Raw genomic sequence first — 12,802 nt, forward strand, 5'->3', positions numbered from 1 at the left:
AATAACAAAGCTATGGGAACGTCGAGGCATATCTACAAGAGTGGGTTGAGGTAAGTACCATATCCCATATCCTTTTTACCCTTTGGATGGCTACCTTAAAGGGAGACATGGAAAAGGCTCCATAAGACAACATGTCTAAAGATGCTTCACATGAGCTTATCCGATGAACCACTTTAGGATAGTAAGTGTGGGCAAGATTACACGTAATGGGAAAGAGGAAAGCTCATTAAGGATATAAGTCCAAATACAAGTAAACAAATGATTGTGAGGTGGAAAGTGAGGCACCCCAAAGGGTGAACTTTGTCAAGTGACACACCATGAGACTGATCCTATCACGCCCCAAACTCGGAAACCAGGCTCACAAAATTTTCGATCGTCGAATCCGGCGCTGACAGCCTCCATAGTACCCCATTCTCGGCTCCCGACACCCATTCACTAGGTTCCAATCCTGAGATCTAAAAGGAGGATTTCAAACATGATTTTGATTCGTAATAAGCATAACCATAAACATAACTCATGAACAATAATCGCAAGAACACCATTATAAAATCCACTATGATAAAAAACTTGAGTACAAGGGAAATACAAGATAATGATAATAACGGAAACTCCTAAAGTCCGACTGCACGCTCCTACTGCGGCGAAGTTATGGCTACGACCTGGTGTCACCTACACGCATCAATCGTGCATAAGCTTGTAGAAAGCTTAGAGGGTGGTGTAAGTGTGTGCGTAATGTGAACGTGCTCAGAATGCAATATCAGAGTAATGCAAAATCATGCTGATGGGTACATGAATACAATCAGTTGTACCAAGGTTATGCAGTGCAAGATATGAATGTTATCGGCTATATCAAGACCATACGATGCGAGATGCAACTCAAGCATGTCAATCCTCGTCCAAATCGACATATCAATGCAGCTCATCACTAGAGCATCAAATATCAGTACAATTCTCATTCTAGATAATTACCGGGATTTAGTACACTCCAAATGGCACTGCCCCTTTTCCAGGCGCGCAGTCCAAGTGAGCGTAAGAAATCTCACCATCCGCTTGGCCAATAGTCTGTCAATATCTATCCTACACGTCGATAGCAGACCCATTCATGAGCTGGTCAAACTCAACCTAGCAATGCCCTCTACCCTCAGGTGGGTAAGGTCACACCCCTTTCCAACTGACCACGACACAATGGGAGACGCGGCCTCCTGGTATTCGGGCCTCGTGCACTCATGTATCCACTCGGTCTCGACGTTGGAGTCATCCTCTGGTACCATCGAGTTTAAGGATTTTCACTCAGGGACATCTATGGTGTCCCGATGCTAAAAACAGTATTTTCAGTATCCAATCCAGCCACCCACGATGTGTCTGTGGAGGCCACAACCTTGATGTCGCTAAGGCGCACAGTAATCACAATCACACAAATGCAAATGTGCATGAGTCATGCAGTCCAATCATGCATCAATCCTATGCATACTGTGCGCTCATGTGGGGTAACTTGCCTATCAGGGAGTCCCATAAACCACCCGCACTAAGGCATATGCAATGGCCAATCACATCTCATAACAAACATACAGATGATGCATATGGGCATGTATCACAATGCTATGCTGTCAAAAACTCATAATCGGCAACGGCATCTAGTATCGGCAATCGGCATCAATAATCAACCTTGACGCAATGCGGGGTCCATAGATGGACAACCAATGATGGATCAATTAAAATCAATGGGGCCCAAGCGTTTGGGTTAACCCACGATAGAATGATGAGGAAGGGCCTAACAAGGCCTAAGGGAAGGTCACAATATGGATGTCCAACCATCATAGCCCATCAATGTGGACCTTTAACCAACATTGCTCCTAAGGAATGGTGCTCATAGGGTCAATCGTATAATGGGTCCACGGTCTCATATAAGGGTCTAATACACTTCATCATGGGCCTCGCTTATGGGCCATATACGCATCACATTGGGCCTCACTCATGGGCCAATATATATATATATATATATCTATATATATATATATATATATATATATATATATATATATATATACATCGAAAACAAATGGGCCGAATCAAATGGGCCAATTCAAATGGGCCGATTCCAATACACCGTTCATCCATTGTTAGACATTATTTTAGAGCATAAAAAAATGAATCATATCCAAAGGATCATCTGGACCATACCACAAATGGCAGTGGTGATAATGATTCACACTGTTAAAAATTTAGAGGGCCCACCAAAGCATTTATTTCCCATCCAGTCTAATCATAAGGTCACAAAGACCTGAACAGTGAGGAAAAATAAACATCACATTGGTCCAAAACTTCTGTAACCTAATGAGGTGCAATGGTAGACGTTCAATCCCACTATTTTCTACAGTGTAGTCAACATGATACTAGATCTGTCTTATTTTCAGTCTCAAGCCTTCAGACAAGCTCGCCAGATGAATGGATGGTTTGGCTGGATCACATACATCAGGGGTGGGGTCCACGTACGTGGCCCACCAGAGATGTGAATCTGCTTCATTTTTTTAGTCTCAAGCCTATGACGAGCAACCAAATGGATGGACGATTTGGATGAATCACATATATCGAGCTGGGGTCCACGAGCATGTCCAATGAATGGACTGTCAGGACGTTGCGCAGGCATCAGAGGGCCCCACGTTCCTTCTGCTGCACGTACATCAATCCTACGTGTGGGGTCCCACCGTCCTTTGGTGTGGATGGTGTGGATAAAACACATACGTCGAGCCCCATGACATCGTCCAGACCCACCTGGACGGTGCAGATCTTCATATGTTTAAAAGGTGGGTCCCACGTGGGAGGGTGGCCCACCAAGGTAGTATATTATATTATGTAATATTATATATTATATAGTTAAATATAATATAATATTTATATACACACACACACACACACACACATTATATATACAAAGAGGAAGTGGCTGCCCATCTGGACGGTGCAGATTACCTATGTTAATGGTGGGTCCCACGTGGGAGGGTGGCCCACCATAACAGGTATTAATAATAATAATAAAAATATTAAATGATGTAATATCATATATATATATATATATATATGCACGTGTGTGTGTGAGAGGGAGTGAGGTGCCAACGTCTAGGCTCTCTGGACGCTGGATGGACGGCTGGAGTTGCTGCACCGTTGTGGGCCATCTCCACACATGCAGCATGTGTGAAGTGGTCCCCACTCCCTGCTGCAGCATGATAGGGACGTACATCATGGCGAGGTCCACACGTGTGGTCCACATCAGATCCGAATCAAATTGATACTTGTGTTTTCCTTCATTTAGGCCCGTCCAAAACGGAATGCCATGTGGGCCACTCGGTGGACGGCATAGATAAAATACATACTTCATAGTGGGCCACATGCACACACATTGTCATCCATGAGAGAGAGAGAGAGAAAGAGAGAAAAACGAGAAGGGGAGGGACCCTAGCACTATTGGGCCCTCCCTAATACAATGCATACATTAAGTGGGTCCCACAACAAGTGGGCCCTTAAAAATTGAAATCAACGGTGGATCACCCACATATCGGCCTTCTTCTTTATCTCCTTGGACTCGTATGTTCCTTGCCTTCTATTTTAATGAAGGTTGATGGAGAATGAATGGTTGAGATGGGAGATGAGAGGGTTGGAAAGTGGGTCACACTCGTTTTTTTTTTTAAGAGAAAGCTTGGATGTTGGAAGCTCTCATGGGAGTTGGGAGATTGCTTAGAGAATAAGATAGAAAGAGAGGTGATGGATTGATATGGGATGGGTGGAATGGGTGTTGTAAGGAAGGGGATGGAGATGTATGGGTTTGTTTGAAATTTTGGTAAAAGAGGGATGGGTAAGGAGAGAGGGAGTTGACTTGTGGAAAAGAGGGAGTGGGTGTTTGTACTTAGGATAGGGTGAGGTGGCATTGGGGTATGGAGGATGTACTTAACTTAATGGATGTAACATGTTGTAAAGATTCTCTCGAAACTCGCAATGCGCAGCGTATCTTCGGAATGAACGCGGGCCCACATCTCCTGGCACGAGTATCGGATCGGTGCGCGAGTTGCGGTGTTGGAACCGCGGCGATGGCACGGTCACTAAGGTACAAGTTTCGAGTCAAGTCGGCTCCAATATGCAGGACTCGGCTTAGAATCGCGCGCAAACTCAGATACAGGTCGAGGGTTGTCAGAATTTGACCGAGAGGACCGCGAAAGCCTACGGAACGGTACGGACTATGATACGGGCCTTACAGATACTCTTCACAAAATGTACATGGAAAATGATAAGAGGGTCAAAGGCCTACTAGTGGGACACTTGAGAAAGGTAAGAGCACAAGCCCATCCAAGTACTAGAAAATCTAGATCAATGATGCCCCATTCCCTACACTTACAAAGAGCTTCAAACTAAGGCATGATCCACCTCAAGCAAGAGTGGTAATACTGCTATGTGCAAATGAGATCGGGATTTCCAAGTCGAGCCCGAAAGAGGCTCACATCAAAGCAAACAATCTTCCCAAAGTGAGCCACTTGGGCCTCACACATGCTTTAAGAAGCTAAGCCCTCAACTAACATTGACATGGGCCACAAAAGTTGTTCAAGGCCCACCATAGAAGGCAAGAGGGCATTAGCTATCTTGGCCCAAGGAACTTAGGCCTATAAACACAAATGGAGCAAGCCAATCCAAAAATCCCTAAGGAGGGATGGGTCACTTGTCTCACTCAAGCCCAATACGAAATCCCAAGCCCATTTAAACATAAGAGCACAATGTGGATCAATTTCTCTTGTCTATAGGATTCCCAAAAGACATTTGGGCCACCATGGACAATTTTGAAAGCCAAAAATCTGATGTAAGCCATTCAATCTCAATGGGCCCAATCACTTGTGAAAATGAAAAGGAAAATATAAGAAGAGCATGGTGGCACGAGCAATGAAAGCATGAAAAGATGAACAAAAAATGAAGCTTAGGCCCACCTTAATGCGCATGGGGCCCAAGTAATCACTTTGAATTCATTATTTACATAACACAAAAGCTCCCAAAAGAAAACAGTACTCCTTACATGTGGCTTCATGCACATGAAAGAAAACACTATTTTGTACATGTATGGGAGCAAAAGAGAGCAAAATAGAAAATGAAAAATCTTGAAAAGAGTAACTCCATGCACCACCTTGAACTTGAAGTATCACTGTTGTCCACCACTTGACACCACACTTAAATCTCAAAAGAGCACCTATGGGAGAAAGAGAGAAGGCATGGGAAGATATGAAGAGAAATGTGGATAAACGAGGGGAAAGGAAAGCATAAATGTACCCTACCTTTTACCCTTACCTCCTCACACTAAGAGGGACCACCTTGTTGTCCAAGACTCAAAACAAAGCCCTAACTTGAAGCCATAGGATGGAGAGAAAGAGAACTTGAAAGGGATAAAGGAAAGAAAGAAAGAAGAGAAAACTTACAAATGCCACATGCTGGACAAACCGTCTCAAGCTGAAATGTATAAAAGGAGGCACACTCCATTACCCGGAACATGGAAGAGACCAGCGGGCAAAAGGAGGACCAATGGCAGCCTGGTTGCCGCTAGTCCTTAGCTCTCTCCTTTGGGAAGAGAGGGAACTTGGGAAGACCTCCTTGTAAGGAATTTTGCACGGATTGTCCATTATGAGGTGATGAAAGAGAGAAAAGTAAGCAAATGATGAAAATTGTGGAAAAATTTTAAAATTTTTTCCTAAAATCCAATAACTCATGAGAAATTGGAGAGAAATTGGAAGGGTGATGTGGAGGAGAGATAAAATTCCATGCATTTTCAAATTTCACAAAAACCAATTTTCCCAATAAAAACCGACATCGATCATGACCGTTGATTCATGATCCGATGGACTGGATCATTTTTAAAAACCTCACAAAATCTCTAATAAAAACCGGCATCGATTGCGACCATCAATTCAAGATCTGATGGACCAGATCATTTTCGAAAACCTCATAATTTTCCTAGTAAAAATGAACATTGATCGCGACCGTCGATTTGCGATCCGATGGACTAGAATCTTTCATAAAAATCAGTATCAATCATGACCGTTGATTTACGATCCGATGAACTGGATCTTTTAAAAAATCTAAATACCAACATCGATCATAACCATCGATTCGTTGATTCAATTAACTGGATCTTTTTAAAAAACCAAAAATACCAACATTGATCATGACCGTCTATTCACGATCCAATGGACTGGATTCTTCCAATAAAAATCAACATCGATCACGACTGTTGATTTGTGATCCGATGGACTAGATGTTTTTATAAAATCTAAATACTATCATCGATCATGACCGTTGATTCGTGATCCGATTGACTGGATTCTTTCAATAAAAACTGGCATCGATCGCGACCATCAACTCGCGATCCAATGGACTAGATCATATTTCAAAAATACAAAAACATCTCCCCAGAGAACCAACACGGTGGGATGACGGATTTGATCGATCATAGATCTGAATCTTGACCACAACACAGTGGGACAATGGATTTGATCGATCATAGATCGGAATCTTGACCACAACACAGTGGGACGACAGATCCGATCGATCATATATAATAATCTTGACCACGAAACAATAGAACAACAAATTTAATTGATCATATATCGAAATCTTGACCACAACACAGTGGGATGACATATCCGATTGATCATATATCAGAATCTTGACTGCAACACAGTGGGACATCCTCGATCGATCATAGATCGAAATCTTAACCACAACACTGTGGAACGATAGATTTGATTGATTATAGATCAGAATCTTGACCACAAAACAGTGCGACGTCAGATTTGATCGATTATAGATCAGAATCTTGACCACAACACAATGGGATGATAGATTCGATCAATCATATATCAGAATCTTGACCACAAAATCGTGGGGCGACGGATCCGATTTATCATATATCGAAATCTTAACCATAACATGGTGGGACAATGGATATGATCAATCATATATCAGAATGTTGACCACAAGATAGTGGGGCGATGGATCTTACCAATCATAAATCGGAATCTTGATCATAACATGATTGAACGACGGATCCGATCGATCATAAAATCTGAATCTTGACCACAGCCTGTCGGATGATAGACTTGATTGGTCATAAATTGAAATCCTAACCGACATCCACGGATAAATTTTCAACATTCATAAAAGCTGGAGTTGATCACAACCAACGTTCTGGATCAACCCATAAACAATTAAGTCTGATTACCCTATGAGACGATAGAACCAATCAACCATCGGGTTCTTGATCACGACTACTAATCAGACTTACATAAGAAAACCAGACCCAATAGATCTTAGTCTCAATTGCGAGAAGCAAAATCCAAACAATAAAAACACATCTTCAAAGTCCGTAATCCCCATTTAAGTTAATCATCGTCACAACTATACATGCGTATTAACTCCTTGAAGTCCTATAGGCATCCCCAGTGGAGACGACTAGTAGCTGGACCCATCTTAAAATCATATTACAATAAAAACCCTCACGAAGTATCACTCTCAAGAGTGGGGTGACTTTATATATATATATATATATATATATATATATATATATATATATATATATATATATATAAAGCATGAGACTTTCGAGGCACTAAGGGATCTTCCATATCCCTGGGTGAGAGTCAACGTAAAATTAAATAAGATCCAATATCTCGCAGTTTCCTTGGAGATCATTGGATCTGAACGCACATAAAATCTGATTGGACTGGACTTCAGTGCCAACTCCATTATATCAAATGCTAATGCATTGAAAAGACAATAGGTCAAGCCTACTCAAAAGAAATCATCCAAATAATGAAAAAAGACAAATTATAATCTAAGTATCAAAATCAAAAGATTGCATGGAAAGAGGTCACCCACACATACTTGGGCGTGGATGCTTACAGAATTTGATTGAGTCCAAGTCGGCATAGTGAGTTCCTCGTAAGGTTGCAGAAAGCGTAGGGCAGCTAATCACTTTGACGATAAAACAAAACAAGTACTCCTGGGGTGATATGGGAAGCAATGAACAATCCATTACTGGGTCAATATCCTCATAAGGCCGCAGAAAGTGGAAGGGCACTACTGTACCTTTTTAATGTGAGCACCGATTATGAGTGAAAGTGTTATGATTGGCGACCCGTGCAGGGACAGTCGTAACATTTTTTCTCAAACCCTTGCAATATGTGCTAGTTATCTATTTATATGCAACTAACTGACACAGATACAAATGACGACAATAAATCCATATTGCAATTCATGACTGATTGGCATAAGCGGGGTGTCCACTTGCTTTGGCATTCGGTTGCACATAACCTTTGCCAAAGATGGGCATCTGTAAACACCCCTGATAGAGTTTGAACAGATGGATGGATAACCACACCCTGATCCTAAATTCTAACCCTGTAAGCTTAAATCTTAGGAATCTTAATCATAAACCCTAACCCTAAAAGCCCAAACCTTAGGAACTCCAGTCATCAACCCCAAACTCATGCTCATCAAGCACTAGAATGCTCTAGCCTTTTTTTGAAAATAACACACGCACTCAAACCACACTAGGTCACTGTCTTGACTATGCTACTGGATGCTTTGGAGAACCTGGAATTAGAGAGCGCTTATCTTGGGGTGGGCCTACTAATTAAATGCTTTCAATGGTTATCCGCTCCGCACTCCGTTGCTCAATGTTTATCGTGGCCATGATAACTAGTACATCAGAGGTGTGTCCTTCCGGGTCCTATTATATTAGGGATTTAGCACAATGGATACTTGGACATATGACCTCATGTTGAAATTCTCATTAGTCTACCACCTAGGCATGAGTATGGACAATTGATGATTGAACACTCTAAAGATGAAGTAAATAGATTAGGATTTCATACACCATTTGAATATGCCATTTTGTACGATGTAATTGACATGCAACACGCTAAATATATTATTGGTTTTTACATATTAATCAGAGTTTTTCTCCTAGAATAGTAATCAAGGACTCGCACTACCTTGGTCCGGAATGTTTGGTTATGACGTGATAATTCAAATGAATCCAAATTGTAATATAAATAAGATTTTTTATAAAATGTCTTGCACAACAAGTGTGGGTTACACGCGCGCGCAAATAAAAAAGAAAAAAAAAAGGATAGAACGGGCCATTCACGTGAAAACACCGATAAAACAAAAATAAGCTTGTCACAAACTTTACACAATGAATTGTCTACACGCGGCTTGCGTTGTCTATAGAAGAGAGAATCTAATGCACAGTTCACGGTGATATCACAGGAAAGAGTGGGCTCCCCGGTGGACCGTCCAAATTGATGATTGGGCTGTCTAGTAGGGTGCACTTGTAATAGGCAGACATATAAAAATCTGTGTGGTCCATCTTTGCCATTGACATTGGAGCCCATAATCTGACAGTTCAGAGAGTAAGTAATGAAATCCACCCGTAAAGGGGTAGCCGATTCAACAAGCCAGACCTAACCAAGTTGGGTTAGGTCTTTTCCATGGTCCACCTCAATGATGTATGTTTCATATATCCATACTTTCCATCTTTTTTTTTTTTGCAAAAATATTGATTTTAAAATATATTTTAATAAAATAATATATATATATTATAAAGTTTGAAAAAACACCTTTTTTGTGGGTTTTGGAAATAGTCCCACGTTGAAAAAAGAAGAGAAAAAAAAGTAGTTTATATGAGAGTGGGGGAGTATTATAATACTTACCCACATGGTCCAAAGGAAAATGGACTTGCGTGTTCATTGGAACACCCGCACTCGGGCTCGGGCTTGGTGTGAGGACATGGGCATGGGAGACAGTGTGGCTGTAGAGGCGCTAGTGGTGCACTTTGCACTTCGCACGTCCGCATCGTGTCGCAGAGGGTCGCTCCTTCACGACCTTGAGTGAACCAGAGCGAGACGTGTGCGAGTCACGGTGCGACTAAGTGGCTAAAGCGGATGGATGGCTGAACGAAATCTAGAAGACTAAATGAGAGTCCCTTTGAATATATAGAGGCTGGAAATATAGCTGTTATACAAATGTGTAACATCTATGGACCTGATTGCAGATGTCATGCAGAAACTGTTGCATGGCTAGCCTAACAGCTAGAAAACTGTTAGCCAGCTCTCATGACAGTCAGCATGCAGCTATTGTAATGGGCCATGCACAATGGTCGGAAACGGCCATAAAACTGCTAGTTTCTCAACACCTAGAAATTGCATTAATGAGATTTATGTCCCTGGACCATAATCCCTAGCCACCATAGCCTATAAAAGGAGGGCCTGAATGGATTTCCAATCCATCTCTCAACCCACTCCAGCAACCCTATACGAACTAAGCCTAAGCCACTCTTCTCATATACACTAGTGATTCCAGCAATATAGCAAGGTTCGTCTGAACCATTGCTTGAAAATTAGAACAACGGTGTGGTCTAAAACATTCAATTGAACCAGTAGCTGAAGATCAACAAAAACAGACCAGTGCAGTGGTTTAAGTTCTAAATATTCTTATTCTCTCTTTTCTGTTCCTGGACCATAATCCCCAGCCACCATAGCCTATAAAAGGAGGGCCTGAATGGGTTTCCAATCCATTTTTCAACCCACTCCAGCAGCCCCATACGAACTAAGCCTAAGCCACTCTTCTCATATACACCAGTGATTCCAGCCATATAGCAAGGTTCGTTTAAACCATTGCTTGAAAATTAGACCAACGGTGTGGTCTAAAACATTCAATTGAACCAGTAGCTGAAGATCAACAAAAACAGACCAGTGCAGTGGTTTAAGTTCTAAATATTCTTATTCTCTCTTTCTGTTCCTGGACCATAATCCCCAGCCACCATAGCCTATGAAAGGAGGGCCTGAATGGGTTTCCAATCCATTTCTCAACCCACTCCAGCAGCCTCATACGAACTAAGCCTAAGCCACTCTTCTCATATACACCAGTGATTCCAGCCACATAGAAAGGTTCGTTTAAACCATTGCTTGAAAATTAGACCATCGGTGTAGTCTAAAACATTCAATTGAACCAATAGCTGAAGATCAACAAAAATAGACCAGTGCAATGGTTTAAGTTCTAAATATTCTTATTTTCTATTTTCTTCTGGGATTTTTTTATTTTTTATGAATTTTTGCCAGACTATGAAACAAAGTTTCATTAGTGGGCTTTCGTGTTTGATGAATGCAGACCCACATTAGGCTTATCGTATCCTATAAGTGGTTTACCTGTGACCTATCAGCATACTTAATTCACTTGAGTAGGGGCAAATAACGCTTTAAGGACAGCGTCTCAGACGTACTTCAGCCTGTCCTTAGTTCAGATCATCATGATTTTTCGATTTCCATATTTTACAGAAATATTTTTATTCTATATAATTTTCAACAATTTTCGATCACCGTTGTTCCCCATGGGGTCATTTACTTACGAGCTGGAAAAACGGACAGACGGTGTGGATGTGCCATACATACGGAACAGCACGGAACGTATTTGAGAATAATACGAGTAATGGTGTCTTCAACTTTGGGGCCTACTGTGATTTATATTCCTTGAATCCACGCCGTACATAAGTTTTTACGGCTTACTTGAAGGCACGATGCCAAAAATGAAGCATATCCGAATAACAGGTGGACCACACCACAGGAAACACTGGTTGATTAAATACCCACCATTAAAAAGTTCTCGGTGTTCCGACAGACGACGGAATACAAAAATCCTTATCGGCACCGGTTCTAGCACGACTTGGATACCCGCTCGGAGCGATGTCCGTACTATCTTTCGTCAAGCTTTCTTACAATTCTTGCTTCAGTTACTCCTCCCTCTCCTCCTCTCCTGATTCTTCTTTTCGGCGGATATTTACAATAATGCCACTCCATCTCTCATCCACCCCCTACCTCTGTCCATCGTCTATCTCATTCTCTTCAAGTCTTTCCACCCTCCCAAAGCGGGTATTTACCAAAATGCCATCGCGTTCGAGATTTCCAAGTAAATACTCGGAGCCTGTTATTATTGGGGAAACCCCCTATCTTCTTTGATACATAACACACTTTCTTTATTTTGTATGTCATGAGGACAGTATAATTTGGTACTTACGCCATTACCAAAATGTAGGAACAAAGGGTGTGTATCTATCATAACAAAAAGAAAAGAAAAGAAAAAAAAACACATGGGTGTATATGTCAGTCTCCTGAAATTATTTATCCATTTATTCAAATTTATATTATATTATTTTATTATTATTATTATTATTTTTGCAGAAATATTTGCATTCTCAAGCAATGATATAAAGGTGGGTTCGAATATTGAAGTTGACGGCTCTCCTTGGAGAGTTTTAGGTATGTGGCCTTTTTCTTTTTCCTATCTGAATATTATATGATGCAATTCAAATGGAATGCTGGTTGTTTTACAATTGTTTAGGAGTCATTTGGATGTGTCTTGTTCGGCTGTAAGCTGTAAATGACTTACACGTAAATGATTTTTTGTGTGTCTGGATAGCCTGTAAATTGTTTAAATCATATAAATGGAGAGCCAATATTTGAAAATATAGCTGTTAGGCTATAAATGGAGAACCTGTAAGGCATCCAAAAGCAGAGGGTAAATGATTTCCCTTAAATCATTTACAACTTGTCTCATTTATAGGCATCCAAACAGCCCCTTAGGGTGTGTTTGGTTGCACCATTTATTTTTTTTTAAATTTTTTTTGAAAGATTTGGTTGCACAAAATATCATGAAATTCTCCACCAAATTAGACTGATTAGTCACGAAATATCATAGGGCCTGTTTGGATGCCTGT

At 41.1% G+C, this 12,802-nt stretch overlaps 1 protein-coding gene across 1 annotated transcript in view; it reads left to right on the top strand.

Moving 5' to 3' along the window:
* The first annotated feature begins 11,696 nt into the window (after positions 1–11,696).
* LOC131223856 (uncharacterized) overlaps positions 11,697–12,802 on the top strand; it is a 77,933-nt gene continuing 76,827 nt past the window's right edge. Inside the window, exons 1-2 of the mRNA XM_058219381.1 lie at positions 11,697–11,994; positions 12,267–12,344. Coding sequence (XP_058075364.1) covers positions 11,772–11,994; positions 12,267–12,344 — 301 coding nt within the window. The 5' untranslated portion in view covers positions 11,697–11,771. The remainder of the gene's footprint in view (positions 11,995–12,266; positions 12,345–12,802) is intronic.

The sequence above is a fragment of the Magnolia sinica genome, chromosome 13 (genome assembly GCF_029962835.1).
Source record: "Magnolia sinica isolate HGM2019 chromosome 13, MsV1, whole genome shotgun sequence".
NCBI lineage: Eukaryota > Viridiplantae > Streptophyta > Magnoliopsida > Magnoliales > Magnoliaceae > Magnolia > Magnolia sinica.